This window comes from Solanum pennellii, chromosome 3 (assembly GCF_001406875.1).
Source record: "Solanum pennellii chromosome 3, SPENNV200".
Lineage (NCBI taxonomy): Eukaryota > Viridiplantae > Streptophyta > Magnoliopsida > Solanales > Solanaceae > Solanum > Solanum pennellii.
In genome coordinates, this window is record NC_028639.1 from 1,136,895 (window position 1) to 1,150,485 (window position 13,591).

At 34.5% G+C, this 13,591-nt stretch overlaps 2 protein-coding genes and 1 long non-coding RNA gene across 3 annotated transcripts; 1 reads left to right on the top strand and 2 right to left on the bottom strand.

The window, feature by feature from the left end:
• Nucleotides 1-371: 371 nt before the first annotated feature.
• Nucleotides 372-3,501, bottom strand: LOC107015227 (clathrin light chain 1-like). Its single transcript, XM_015215428.1, has 3 exons — nucleotides 3,097-3,501; nucleotides 1,230-1,383; nucleotides 372-1,119 (listed from the first exon to the last, which is right to left on the bottom strand). The coding sequence occupies exons 1-3, from the start codon at nucleotides 3,435-3,437 to the stop codon at nucleotides 697-699; spliced, it is 918 nt and encodes a 305-aa protein (XP_015070914.1). The 5' UTR covers nucleotides 3,438-3,501; the 3' UTR covers nucleotides 372-696.
• A 691-nt stretch (nucleotides 3,502-4,192) lies between these two features.
• LOC107015513 (splicing factor 3B subunit 2-like) lies at nucleotides 4,193-12,457 on the top strand. The gene is made up of 18 exons (XM_015215825.2): nucleotides 4,193-4,549; nucleotides 6,404-6,526; nucleotides 6,689-6,811; nucleotides 6,901-6,963; nucleotides 7,780-7,887; nucleotides 8,562-8,639; nucleotides 9,083-9,175; nucleotides 9,309-9,395; nucleotides 9,636-9,737; nucleotides 9,872-9,991; nucleotides 10,098-10,160; nucleotides 10,519-10,652; nucleotides 10,838-10,919; nucleotides 11,019-11,077; nucleotides 11,165-11,210; nucleotides 11,818-11,909; nucleotides 12,007-12,076; nucleotides 12,193-12,457. Exons 1-18 carry the CDS (start codon nucleotides 4,313-4,315, stop codon nucleotides 12,262-12,264), a joined length of 1,752 nt encoding a protein of 583 aa, XP_015071311.1. The 5' UTR covers nucleotides 4,193-4,312; the 3' UTR covers nucleotides 12,265-12,457.
• On the bottom strand, nucleotides 12,335-13,528 carry LOC114076552. Its single transcript, XR_003577496.1, has 2 exons — nucleotides 13,450-13,528; nucleotides 12,335-12,653 (listed from the first exon to the last, which is right to left on the bottom strand). It is a non-coding gene; the product is annotated as an uncharacterized LOC114076552 (long non-coding RNA).
• Between the last annotated feature and the right edge of the window lie 63 nt (nucleotides 13,529-13,591).

Sequence of the window (13,591 nt, forward strand, 5' to 3'; positions counted from 1 at the left end):
TCACATCAAGTGATATACAAAAATGATCTTAGAGGTGAGAAATCTTGAACTGTTTACCTCACAAACTTTTGACTTTTGGTCTGGATTTGCTCATGGGTCAAGCGGGTTCATTTCAATTTATGTTATATAATTTAAAATTTTCGGAAAGATTAACTTTTAATCATGTGATCTTAAACACCCCATGTAGCATTTCCGCTTCTCACTTAAGAGCAAATAAAAAGCTTCCTATCAACAGCGAAATGAAATATTTAAAGATGGATTATTTAGATAAATGTCTCATTCCTTTTGAACGTGTATTGAAAACAGAGTTTACATAAAAAGAAAAAAGTGAAGTACTAAATATAAAGATGTATCAATCATTTTGAGACAGATTGAAAAAGAAAAATGATTCAAACAATTTGGGAAAGAAGGATTAGTTTTAGAGCCTCTGTGACACACATAAAATCATGACATAAAATGATACAAAATGGAGCCTCTAGGTCAGTCACAGAGGCCACAAAGATGAAGAAAGTTAAACGATTATCAACATTAGAGAGAAAAGAGATTTCTATGAACATGAAAATCGTCTCAACTACGATTACAAATAAAAGATCTTGATGTTTTAGAATAACAAAATGCAGCTGCATTCGCCTCGAATCAACAACATGTTAGCAAGGCATAGAATATGGAGTACCAAAATGGATGTTTTCTTGTCCCTCAAGAGAATAAAGAGACCTCTGCAGTAGCAGCAGGTTCTAATGTCTGAGAAATTGCCTGAGCAACACTGGATTCACTAGCAGGTACGCTGTCTCCGGTAGCAGGTGCTGCATCTTTAGTGTTCTTAGCATCTTTTCCATCCTTCCCAGCTTTGTCATCCTTGGCAGGTGCGGGCGGTGGTGGTAGCATATGAGGCGGTGGGTTGTGCTTAAGCTTCACCAAAACGTGACGCATCCTTGAAAGATCGGTTGGTTTTCCAGGTTTGGGACCTTGGACGACTGTGACGGACGGCTTCTTCTCTTGATCCTTCTTCCTCCCTTTCTTCTCAATATTCGGAACCTCATTAGGAATGAGCTCCGCTATAGCTTTCCAATACTGTTTGTCAGCTTCTTTGTGGAACTTTTCTTGATTAGTTACATACACCTGTTTCAATGGGAAATAAGAAATGGAAAAAACAAAACAAAATTTAGAGATACGGGAACATTGTAAGAGTGAATAGGGTGGAAGTGAGAGCACCCCGGAGAAAAACTTACGTTCTCTTTGTCTCGGTTGTTAGTCTTATTGGTCTCAATATTGAGCTTTCTTTTCTCATAGAATGCTTTCTTATGCTCTTCGCCTTCCTCAATAATTTGGTTTCTGATTTCTTTTTCCCTTTTCTCATTCTCCTCAAGACGGACAGCATTTTGCCTGCATCCCAACCAAAACACAAATATAACAAATCTAATAAGGAAAACAGTATTCAGGGTAACATTTCTTCTTTTTGTGACAAATATTAACTGTTATCAATTATTAGAACAGAAAAAGGAGAAACTGATTTGAATCCAGCCAAAAGCATCAATGGACTCTGATACCTATCACACATCGACCTCACCCTCTGTGCTACTTCTTCCATTTTTTCTTTTAAAATTATTATAAGGAAGCACCTTTTGCATAACCAATTGACGATGATCCAAAGTAAGTCCACATATGCCTCTGACTTGACATTTTATCATATGAACAAGATCAAAATTAATGACTTGTTATTCTCCTTCACCAAAATGGAATAACCTATACTGCCAACTGTTTCTGTTTTTCCCGCATTTCTAATTTTCCTTCAAATTGGCAATGAGTTGACTCCAATACAACAAAAATATCCAGCAATGATAGGATGAAAGAAAATCATTTAACTCTGGGGACTTCAACAAATTACTGAAGTTTGAAGTTTTGATCTGAAGGTGGAAAGTGAAGAATAACACAAAAGAAACCATCTACTGTCATTACTGTTCCAATAACTATACCGGCTAATCCAATTTCATGTTACTATGCTTCTTGAGAGTCAAACCTACATTCTTTGACTGCGATATTATGAACATTTCACAATGGATTGAAAAATCAAACTGTCCAATAGAGTTCCTTTAAACTAGTCTTCTATTGCATTGATACTATTTCTAAAATGCTGCTAATCATCATCAGATTTCAAGCTAAAAATCTCAACTTTCAAATACCACAGTTCTTTTATTTGTGTTCTTCTATTACTTAACTAGCTAAAAATCTCCACTAGTTAGTTTATGATTAATATATACTATATCATCTATATCACAGATAGATCTTCTCGAAGTAATAGTATTGTGTTCTTAAAGCAACAGTAACTATATCATCAATAACAGAAAATACTCAAAATAACAAACTAATTCTCCTGCAAACAATGACTAGCAAGATAAGTCCAATGTGTTTGGAATTTGGCATTTGACATTTAATTCAGTTGTTGCCAACTTCACTTGCTCTAGAGCAGGCATAGTCCAATTCCTATAGAAAATCTCCTTTCCATTACCCCCGAATCAATATCCTGGTCATGGTACTAAAAAAAAGGAAACAAGAGATCTAACTAATGTTCATGAAATACCAACAAAAAAAAAGTTAGACCTGTAAAAGATAAAAAAAATTCACTTCCCATTCTTCGTTTTTGCAAGGCTATCAAATGAAAGCTTTAATCCTCGATAAAAAACACCAATTAACTAAAGAAGAAAAATAATAAAACTTGCAGATCAACTAGTTTCCGATATCAGATCTGCTAAGTAGTTAAAAGAAGTGGTCAATCAAATCACAGTTGTGGCGACTGATTAGTCCAAGCAACTAAGACTTACCAACCATAATAAAGCCTAATCTTATTGATATTATTGTCAATTCTAGCAAATTACCAAATATCAACAGATCTACCAATAAAATTTATATCTAAGGGAAGCATATGCAGAACAGGATCCAAATTGCATAAACTTATTTTAACAAGAGAATACACAATAGTATTTAGCAGGTATTATATCAAGGACTAATATAGTTGACTCTAGCTAGTTCGGGATTAAGTAGTAGTTTTATTGTAGTAATAAGCAAAATTCAAATTCGAGAAACAAAAGCAAAGCTAACCTTCTCCATTCGCGTAGGGCTAAACCTTCCTCTCTCATTTCACTAGGAGGAGGAAGTACCGGTCCATCGGAGCTGAAAATTCCTTCAGAATCTTCACCGAGATCGTAAGCCTTACCATTTCCATCAGAGATCGGAGCCTCGGAGTCACCAAAAGGAATTGATTGACCCGACCCGAACCCGTAGGGATCGGGATTGTTGACTGCGTGAGAAACGTGATCGACTGTAACTTCCTCATAAACCGGCGTGCCGGCAGCGGAGTAGTCGCCGTCGTGGAAGGAAGGACTTGCCGCCATCGCCACAGAGTCATCGCCGTCCATGCTAAACGAATCGAACGAAGCCATTTTCTTCTCTTTCTGTGCTCTCTCTGTGGTATTGAAATTTTGGATATCTCTTTATATACTTGTCATTTTACGTCTTCACAAAATCCAAAATTTAGAATTTAAATTTTATAAATTTATATTTTATTATTCACTAAAGCTATTTATATTTGAAGTCTTCACAAAATTACGGGATTTAAAATTTAAATTTTATAAATTTTATGTTTTATTATTTACTAAAATTGAAGTTTTTTGCTTTAATAAAATTTTAATACATAAATAAAATTCGCATTACTATTATCAAGTTTATAAAATTTACATTATAATTATCAATTTTTTTAATGAAGAAATTCTTTGTGTTTTTCTGAATAAAAATATATTTTTTATATTAATATAATTTTAAATTTTATCAAATTTAAAAAAATAAAACGTTAATAGCTTACTTTATTATCTTTAATTCGTTAACTTGATATAAAAAAACTTAAAAGTGAATTGGGAAAATTTTTAAAATTTCAAACTTATTCATTGATCAGTCTAATTTCATATTGAAAATTTTACCATTTTTAGTTTTATAGACATTTTCTTAATGATGATTAAATCCTACATTATAAAAAAATAATTATTAAGTAAATAAAATTCAATATCAATAAAGTTTTAATATATATGTTGAAATCGTATTTACGAGGCTTTATCTTATAGGGTAATTAAAAAAATGTCACTTTTTATGTGTTGTGTATTCGAAATAATAAACTTTAATATGTATATAGGTCATTAAACAATTTTTTTAAAAAAAGTATTCAGTTCAGTTAGCTAAATAAAACAATAGGACTATCCCCATGTTAGGGCTGATAACCAAAATTTTCTCCGATCAAATATCGAATCTCTAATCGGCCGGAAGTATGACGGTTGAGGTACCAAACACCGTCGGCTATGCTAACGGAGATTTGAAATCCAAAAACACTGATGCTAACGCCGGCTCTAGGAAATCAAAGGCGAACGAGCGGGGTCGTAGGCGGCGGAAGCAGAAGAAAAACAATAAGGTACCGTCAGGTAGAGTAGATAGTGACACAGCCGCTGCCGACGAAGCTAATGGCGGTGTTGGTGATACTGATAAGGAGAATTCCGATCTGCAGAAGGTATTTCCGGATTATTCTGAGGTGTAGTTGATGAGTAATTTTTATATATTTTTATGAATTATTTAAGCATCTGTAATGATCTTTCGATGAATTAGGTTTTAAAAATTGGAAATTACAGCATTAACATGCCCAGTCAGGGTGATGTGTTTGTAACCTCACTGTCCATATCCGTACCTTTGTGAACGTAGAGAAACTGTTTTTCGAGTGATACTCAGCTCAAGTGAAGCATATAGAAAACAAATAGCAGTTAATAGTAAAATCTAAGAATACAATAGTAGGAGAATTACTAATGATACTACTGATAATGGAAATGAAACAACAATGGACTACCTACCAACCTTCTATACTATTCCTTAACCTCTCCATATCCTCCTATAAATTGGGAATGATGAATAAGAATAACTAGAGTAAGTTTGTTTCAATTTTTCTTGTTCCCTAGTTCAGAATGTATTCAAAGATGCTTACTGAAACTTGATTCATGCAATTCTAGTTTCTCAATATGAACATTTTCCAGCTGAAGTGTGTTAAACAGTCTTAGTAGGAGCATCCTTAAAGGTTCTCTTTTTACTGATCAAATCAACAACTACCTACCCAGTGTAATCACAGAAGTGGGTCTGGGGAGGGTGGTGTGTGTGCAGCCTTGCCCCTATCTTGTGGAGGTAGATAGACTGTTTTTGGTAGACCCTCCGCTCAAGTGAAGCATGTACAAAGCAAGAATGAAAGGAAATACAGTAGTAACGAAGTCATGCTAAACATAAAGGAGAAGGGAATAGAAGCAACAATAGATAATACGGTAACCGAATGAAAGGAAACAACATATGATATTATTGAATAAGCAATATTTGTACAGGTGGATATCTAATGTGGCAACTTGAGCAGCATACCTTGGTAAGCCTGCTTATCAAGGTTACAACAATGGGTTCCAACTGAGTGCTGTAGATAAAATTTGAAATTGAGTTCTATAGGTTTTACTCCTAAGATCAATTACTCAGCCAATTCCTTGGTGACTACTATATAGTTACATATACTATAACATGGAATTATGATTTATGCAGATGTTCTCACTTGAGTCTTTTGATGATCTCTAAGAATTTTCTCCCAAAAAATGAATACCTTTTCTTCTTTGACATTGTTGATTGAGCTGGGTTTTTTTTCCCGGGGTAGTGGATGTTTAAGTTATTTTTATGATTATTCTCATGTTTCAAAATTATATTTTTCTGATTTATCTTGTGTTTCAAAATTATGTGCATGTGGGAGTTTTATCTAGAAGATCCTATTAATTTCTTGATACACATTTTTAGGGTTAATTGTAGCTGTTTGACCTAATTACTACCATGTGTATATAGGCCTAAATATACTTTACTAATGATGTGGTTTTCTTTTTTAAAGATCTGATGATATGGTCTTCTTTTTGATAAAGCTAATGATATGGTTTCTTTTTATCTACTATAGGGTAATTGCTTTGCTTGTGTTCTTTTTTCTTTTGCATGGTATAGTGTGTATAAGCATTGATTATTTGTGAATCCTCAAGGTCCAGCTAGTTGTTAAGAAAAAGAATGTTCACCTACTCGTCATTCTGAGGAAAAAGGATGTTTGATGTAGGTCAGTTCCATCATAGCTTGGCTATAGTTATTTGTTTTTTTCCAGCTGAAGATGTGCATGAATTTCTATTTTGACATGCCACATCTTTTTCCAGAAACTCTTTGTTATATGTTGGGGTCTGTCCCAGAGTCTTTATTGTTTGATAAAATAGTACTGTTTCTAAAAGATACCTTAGTTGTAATGTATGTATGAGTTTTTTTTATACATTTATGGTGTTTTATAAAGTGATATGTATTTTCTGAGCTACTGAAGTCCCTGGTGGAGCAAGTTGAAGTGGAATATGTTCCAGAGAAGGCAGAATTAGATGGCGAGTTGGATGAAGAATTCAGGAAGGTTTTTGAAAAATTCAGTTTTACAGCTGCTACTGGTTCTGAGGTAAAAAATAATTCATTTTTGGTATATGATGCTATGTGAACTCTGAGTCATTACCTGATCTTTTTGTTGTGCCTTCAATCTCCTTGTATCTCTCAAGCTGTTGAAATATATTACCGCAGTTCAAGAATTTTCCATTTGCATAACTTTTTATTGGAATATTAGGAGAATGATAAAAAGGACGAGACTGCCGCCGATGCTGCCTTAAAGAAAAAGGATGATTCAGATTCGGAGGAAGAGCAGGATGCTCAACCAAGGGAGAAGGGTATTTCTAACAAAAAGAAAAAGGTCAATCTCAACTTCTATTTGCTGTTATTGTTAGCTAGTTCAATTGTTCACCTTGAGTAGATTAAGACTGAATTACTTCTCCATTCCAGCTTCAGCGTAGGATGAACATTGCAGAACTGAAACAAATCTGCACGAGACCTGATGTAGTTGAGGTATGGATAGGTGTCAAACATTACATATTATTATATATTTTGATACTTGCGAACTTCGCATATTAGTATATTTATTTACCCTATGCACTTTGTGGAATGCACATTTCTCTGTTCTCACTAAGGTTGTATCTCTGCGAACAATCTAGTTTTGGGGTTTTCTTATCCTTTCACAATCATGCTGGATCCCCAAGTTCCTAAGAGTTCCTTGTCCATGCCCTTTCTAATATCTGCTTTGTCTTTTGTTGTGTTTCTATGCTCTGAATCAATTAACAAATGTGGAAACCATATGAGCTCTAGTATATTATTTCTATGAAAAAGGTCAAAATGCTCATACATCAAAGGTAATTGATATTATCCTCTTCATAAATTTGTCGTGGGAAGGCCAAACGATTTTTTCTTTCTCCCTTTCTTTCTGTTAGCCTCCTACAACTTATTGAACTCTTCTCTAGAAGAGTCGCAGAATCCCTCCTAAAAATTAACCAGATCTGGGCATGAACCTCATACCAACACCTTTTCCATACATAATCCCAATGAAAGTGTCAGCATAGCATAGATGAGATCCTCTTATGATATAAGTATGTTGTTTAATTTCACCATCATCTACATTATAGTCATCATCTTTTCCTCCTCCTATTACTGGAACCAGCCTTTGCATAATCTGATGCAGATTCTTTTGCACTCTTGGGTAGCTTAACATTGATTTCTTGTGTATTCGGCATCTTACTTGTCTTGTTCAGTCTACTGCCATTGACTTCTTTTGTAAATTACTGTTCTAACTGTAGACTATTTTCTTTATTGGTGTTGTATGGCGTTTAGGTGTGGGATGCTACTGCTGCAGACCCTAAGCTATTGGTATATCTAAAATCTTACCGAAATACTGTTCCTGTCCCACGACACTGGAGTCAAAAACGAAAATTTTTGCAGGTCAGTTAACACTGCTTATTTATATATTTAGATTGCAAACATTTTCAAAAGAAAAAAAAGAAAAATAGGCCAATGTTAGTACATAGTGCACAATATTTTGTACCTCTTAAAGTTACCAAGTTAAACAAAAATATTTTGTACCTCTTCCACTTCATGTAACAATTAACAAGGATAGAACTGGGTAAATTTTAGAGAGTTTGTTTGGGAAGGGGATGATGGGATAAAGTCAATGAAGTTTGTCTTATATGTATATATGTGGTTCTTGCAGGAGGGTGGCCTTGACATTGGTGGAGCCTCAACATGTAGGTCTTTGACAAATGGGATTCTTCATAATTCTATGTGTGTGTATTTTGTGGGTTGGGGGTTGCAGCGTTCCTCTGTTTATTTGTGTGGGTTGGTCAAAAGACATTTCTTTAGCTCCATTTCCTATAAAAAGTTCTGAAAAGTATAGTTGCATTAAGTCCTTCAAGTTCAAGTAACTTAAATGTTCCCCACTGCAGAATTCTAATTATTTCAGTTGTCTTTGCATTATTCATGCTTGAAGTGGTTAATCTATTGGTACTATCGGCCATTGTGGTCATCTATCCAATCCACTCACTAATTCTTTGGATATGATATTGTTAATCTTTCTTGTGTTATATTTTATCTCATCAAGCCTTGAATTTGGTTTTCAGGGGAAACGTGGTATCGAGAAACAACCATTTCAACTGCCTGACTTTATAGCTGCGACCGGAATTGAGAAAATTAGACAAGTATGACGAAATTTGTTTTGTTGTTACTCCTTTTATATTTCTTGCTGTGGTGGCCTTGTGAAATAGGGATTTTTTTGTTGTTGTATAAATGGAACTTAAACTAGATGTTGATGGAGCTCAAGCTAGGAAATTCTGATGGCTTGTTGCATTTTTTCTGAGCTTTTAAAATACTTGCATTAAGAAATGAAGGCCTTCGTTTCAGCAAGACATCTGGTTACTTTCTTATGTTTACTTATCTTCATATGGACCTAACAACCCAATTCTTTTAATTTGGAAAAAAGATAGGCTCCAATTATGTAGTAAACATATGCCAGAAGTATTTATCTGGAATGAGATATCATGTTTAAATATCTTTTGTTTGAGAAGGTGCGGTATATGATCTTTTCTGCTAGTATGTTTATGCTTGACCTTATTTTGTAATGTTATTTATTCTTTTTGTGCAGGCTTACATTGAAAAGGAGGACAGTAAGAAGCTTAAACAAAAGCAGCGGGAACGGATGCAGCCAAAAATGGGAAAGATGGATATTGATTATCAGGTTCCCAATTTCCCTTGGTTCCTTGTTGATACTGAACTGCAAAATAGTCCATGCCTTGTCAAGTGCATGGATATTTCTGGTTAAATGTTGGTTGCTATACTGTTCTGCTGAGTCTTTATATCATGTTATGTAGGTTCTCCATGATGCCTTTTTTAAGTACCAGACTAAACCAAAGTTGAGTAGCCACGGAGATCTGTATTACGAAGGAAAAGAGTTCGAGGTACAGAATTTGTCTTTTGACATTGTTGAATGGTCATATGCCTCTTTCCTGTCTAGCTTGCATACAACTTTGGTCATTCTCATCCGTCTTGGTATTCATCAATTTCTTGATAATAAAAATGAGAGTTTTTATTGATGTACACTTTTAGATGACAATGTTTAATGGTGTTGGTTGCATTGTCTATACCAGTGTTAGATTTTCTTTTCCACAACTGCATCATCTTTTGATTTCTATATGCAGGTGAAGTTGAGGGAGATGAAACCTGGGAGTTTGTCTCATGAACTGAAAGAGGCTCTTGGTATGCCCGAAGGCGCTCCTCCTCCTTGGCTTATTAATATGCAGGTAAGTTAGCATAAATTTAAGTTCTGTTTTATTGGATGTGGTCATTTTTGGTCCCCTTAAGTATCTTGTCGTCTTGCTAGATAGTTGGGTTTCGTTGCTAACACTTTTCTCCAACTCACAATTGTCTTTGGCAGAGATATGGTCCTCCTCCCTCATATCCTCAATTGAAGATTCCCGGTCTCAATGCTCCTATTCCACTAGGAGCCAAGTTTGGCTATCAGCCTGGAGGTTGGGGTAAACCACCTGTTGATGAAGTAAGATTCTGAAACCTTTTACATTCTTCTCATCACATTGTGAAGATGGTTTTTCGTTGTAATTACTTATTATTCTCAACATTTCTCCCTATTTTGTTTGAAATAGTATGGGCGCCCTTTATATGGAGATGTCTTTGGTGTGGTGCAACAAGACCGTCCTAATTATGAGGTATGCGCACTTGTATTTTGTATTTGGTGGAGTTGTTTCCTTCTTTATGTATGTTCTTGGAGTAACATTTTGATTCAAGGTAGTTCCAGGCCAACTGAAATAACAAGAATTTCCTATGAAAACATGTATGTTTGGAAACACACCAATTTGAAGTTTGTGAAACTTACTGGAGTTGTTGATAACCATGAAAAATATCTAAGCATCTAAGAAGCATCTCATTAATGATTGCTTGATATTCTTTTTAAACAAAAAGTTCAAGCATGTGGCCCTTGTTATTATTATAGCCAGTCTTCTTAGATCCTATTTTTGATTGACAGTCTCTAATTACGTTTGTCATGCCATTTATGTTCATGCTTAGGATGAACCCGTTGATAAGACTAAGCATTGGGGTGACTTGGAGGAAGAGGAAGAAGAGGAGGAAGAGGAAGTGGAAGAAGAGATGGAGGAAGATGAGCTGGAAGATGGTATTCAGTCTGTGGACAGTCTTTCAAGGTATAACTTGATCCAAACTTTTAACACCATACAATATCTGTATAAAACTTTTACTAGCTCAAACTGCCCCAATTCCCCTAATTTTCGGTTCTCCTTTCTGAACCAAACATGTACTGTGGAAGCAATACTTTAATTTCAACTACATTTGAGGTATCATTTCTCAATGTGTTTGTTCGTCTGTATAGTACTCCAACTGGAGTTGAGACTCCTGATGTTATTGACCTTCGGAAGCAGCAGAGGAAGGAGCCTGAGAAGCCTCTCTACCAAGTAATAGCACTATATGTGGCCTGCTATTTTTTGCATTCCAATAGACAAATATATTTTCTCATTGTCAAAAATCTCACTACCACCTATTTGTCTTTTAAGGTGCTTGAAGAGAAAGAAGAAAAGATAGCTCCAGGAACTCTTCTTGGAACAACTCATACGTGAGTACATGTTTATACTTGTGCAGAAGTTGTATCATGCACCTCTCTTTTTTCTCTACACCGACTCTTTTTACTTTGGCTGTACAGGTATGTGATTAACACTGGCACTCAAGACAAGACTGCTGCCAAAAGGGTAATGAAATCTCTTGTTCTCTCCTTGTTTGCTGCATTGACATGCTACTTCATGTGATCGTTGACTTTATGAGCTGTTGAATGCAGAAAGCAATGACACATTGTGATTGTTCTGTTGTTATCCTTCATGTGAAATTCGTCAAAAGAGTGAATTGTTTTCATCCTATTTATGGGGTTGTTGAAACCCCCAGTTATGAAGTTATATTATTGTAGTTTTCATGTGTTCATAGGATGGATTATTCTCTTCCTATTGATGGTATTATCGAAACCCCGGTTTGGACCATTTTCTCCCCAAGTATGTGATAGAAGCTTGTTGTTTGTGAACTTGGTGCTGCGATAGGAGGTTTTCTCTTGCAGTTCTATTTGGCTTTTATAATTATATTTTTGCATCTGATTGTGCAATGCTTGTCAAAGCTGGAAAGAATGTTTTGTCAATTGATATAACATAAAATAGTGCTTTTTAAAAGTATTTGTTAGCTGAATGTAAATGCATTAAATTGAAGACCATGATATGCCACATCAAGATATCATCTTTTCTCTGTGCCCAATTCTGTTATTGACACTTCAATTAGAATTTTGTCGTAATTGGTTGATTTTTACCACTGCAGGTCGATCTGCTTAAAGGTCAGAAATCAGATAGAGTTGATGTTACTTTGGCACCCGAAGAATTGGAACTGATGGACAATGTCCTGCCAGCCAAGTGAGTAGCAACCAACACTTGTAACACTCTTTTGATTCAGAGGATTTCATATGAATTTTCCCCTTTTTTTTTCTGAAAACGTTTTGTTCGGTTTTAGATATGAGGAAGCTAGAGAGGAAGAGAAGTTGCGTTCTCAGAGAGAGGATTTCAGTGACATGGTAGCCGAGGTGTGTTAACTATTTCATCTTGCATCTTTATTATTCTTTTCTCAGAGTCCTTTCGTGTTTCTTGTCGTAGTAAATCTCAATGTTCACTAGTTCTGACATTGATGAAACTGCTGCAGAATGAGAGGAAGAAGAAACGCAAATTGCAGGAAAAAGATGGTAAGTCGAAGAAGAAAGATTTCAAGTTTTGAGGCGAATTTCGTGTTTCCATCTTGCAAAGTTTATCAAAACACATAAAACGAAACATAAACTATATCTTATTATCAACCTTTTATATATTTATATATTATGAATTAAAATCACAACATTTTTCATTTTTGTTTTCACCAAGTGTACTAAAGACAATTACATATGTTATGAATACATTTAAATGATTTGCCACTATCATCATCACAATGAATTGGTTGAAGTTTACAGCTAAAATCATTCATGCAGAAGTATCTGCGGTCGCAGATACAGTAACGCTTATAACATAATGGTTCAACCTTATGTACGTCACGACATATAATGTCACACTCACTGTCCTTGTCACAATGCACGAACACAACATCTCTTGGTTCCACTTCATGTAGTAATATACCTGTTATATCAAATTTCATATAGTTAGATTACATATTATTTATACAAATATAATATCTTTTTGACTTGAGTTCAGTTATGTTATTTATGTCGTCCAACTTTAAACATGTATATATACACATATCCTTTGTGACATAATACAGATAGGATGTTGCGTAGAATGTGAATTTTTCGTGCTATGTAGGATGCATGTGTTTAGTGTCTACTTATGCGTATGTCGTGTGAGATTAAATTAAAGGGAATGTTTATATATTATGCCTGAACAAAAAGAAAGACTTAAAAATATAAATTAAGGTTGTGTTCGGTACAGAGGAAAATAAGTATGTTTCTTATTTATTTGTTTCGTTTGGTATGGTTATTAGTGGTGGCGCTAGGAATTTGGTGAAAGGTGTAAATTTTTTTTTTTATTTAGTTGTGTTAATAAAGGTGTGAAAAAGTGTGTGTATATATATACTCGTAATAACTACTGTAATTAATTTAAGGAGCTTGTTTTTTCTATTAAAAAAAATGACCAAACAAACATGAGAATCGAACATTTGACAAATATTTTCCTCCATATTCTAAGACCAACAAATAGTATAATCGTATTAACACATTTAATTAAAGATGTCAAGTTCAAAATCATGAAAAAGTAATAAAGGTGAATTAATGCTCACTAAAAGTTGAAAAACCTCTCTATCAATATTTTCTTATCTACGAATTTGAAATCTCTAATCAAAAATAAAAAAAATCTCCACATCTCACTACGAGAATCGTAGGCAATTAATAATTTTGTAAAAAGAAGAACGTGTAATTACTTGAAAAAACCAAAAAAATGAGAAGAGAAGCAATAGTGTTTGGAGACATATTGTGTTGCTGTGCTTGCTGGCTAATAATTAGTACTACTATTATATATAGTGCCACATTTTATTATATAATATATAATAGTGTGTAATTAAA

Excerpts from the sequence above, each read along its gene's own strand:
- LOC107015227 (XM_015215428.1), bottom strand. The coding sequence starts at position 3,437 with ATGGCTTCGTTCGATTCGTTTAGCATGGACGGCGATGACTCTGTGGCG. Across the intron at positions 1,384-3,096 it reads GCCCTACGCGAATGGAGAAG|GCAAAATGCTGTCCGTCTTG; the intron begins GTTAGCTTTGCT and ends GTTGGGATGCAG. Across the intron at positions 1,120-1,229 it reads ACAACCGAGACAAAGAGAAC|GTGTATGTAACTAATCAAGA; the intron begins GTAAGTTTTTCT and ends CCATTGAAACAG.
- LOC107015513 (XM_015215825.2), top strand. The coding sequence starts at position 4,313 with ATGACGGTTGAGGTACCAAACACCGTCGGCTATGCTAACGGAGATTTG. Across the intron at positions 7,888-8,561 it reads AAAAACGAAAATTTTTGCAG|GGGAAACGTGGTATCGAGAA; the intron begins GTCAGTTAACAC and ends TTTGGTTTTCAG. Across the intron at positions 9,992-10,097 it reads GTAAACCACCTGTTGATGAA|TATGGGCGCCCTTTATATGG; the intron begins GTAAGATTCTGA and ends TGTTTGAAATAG.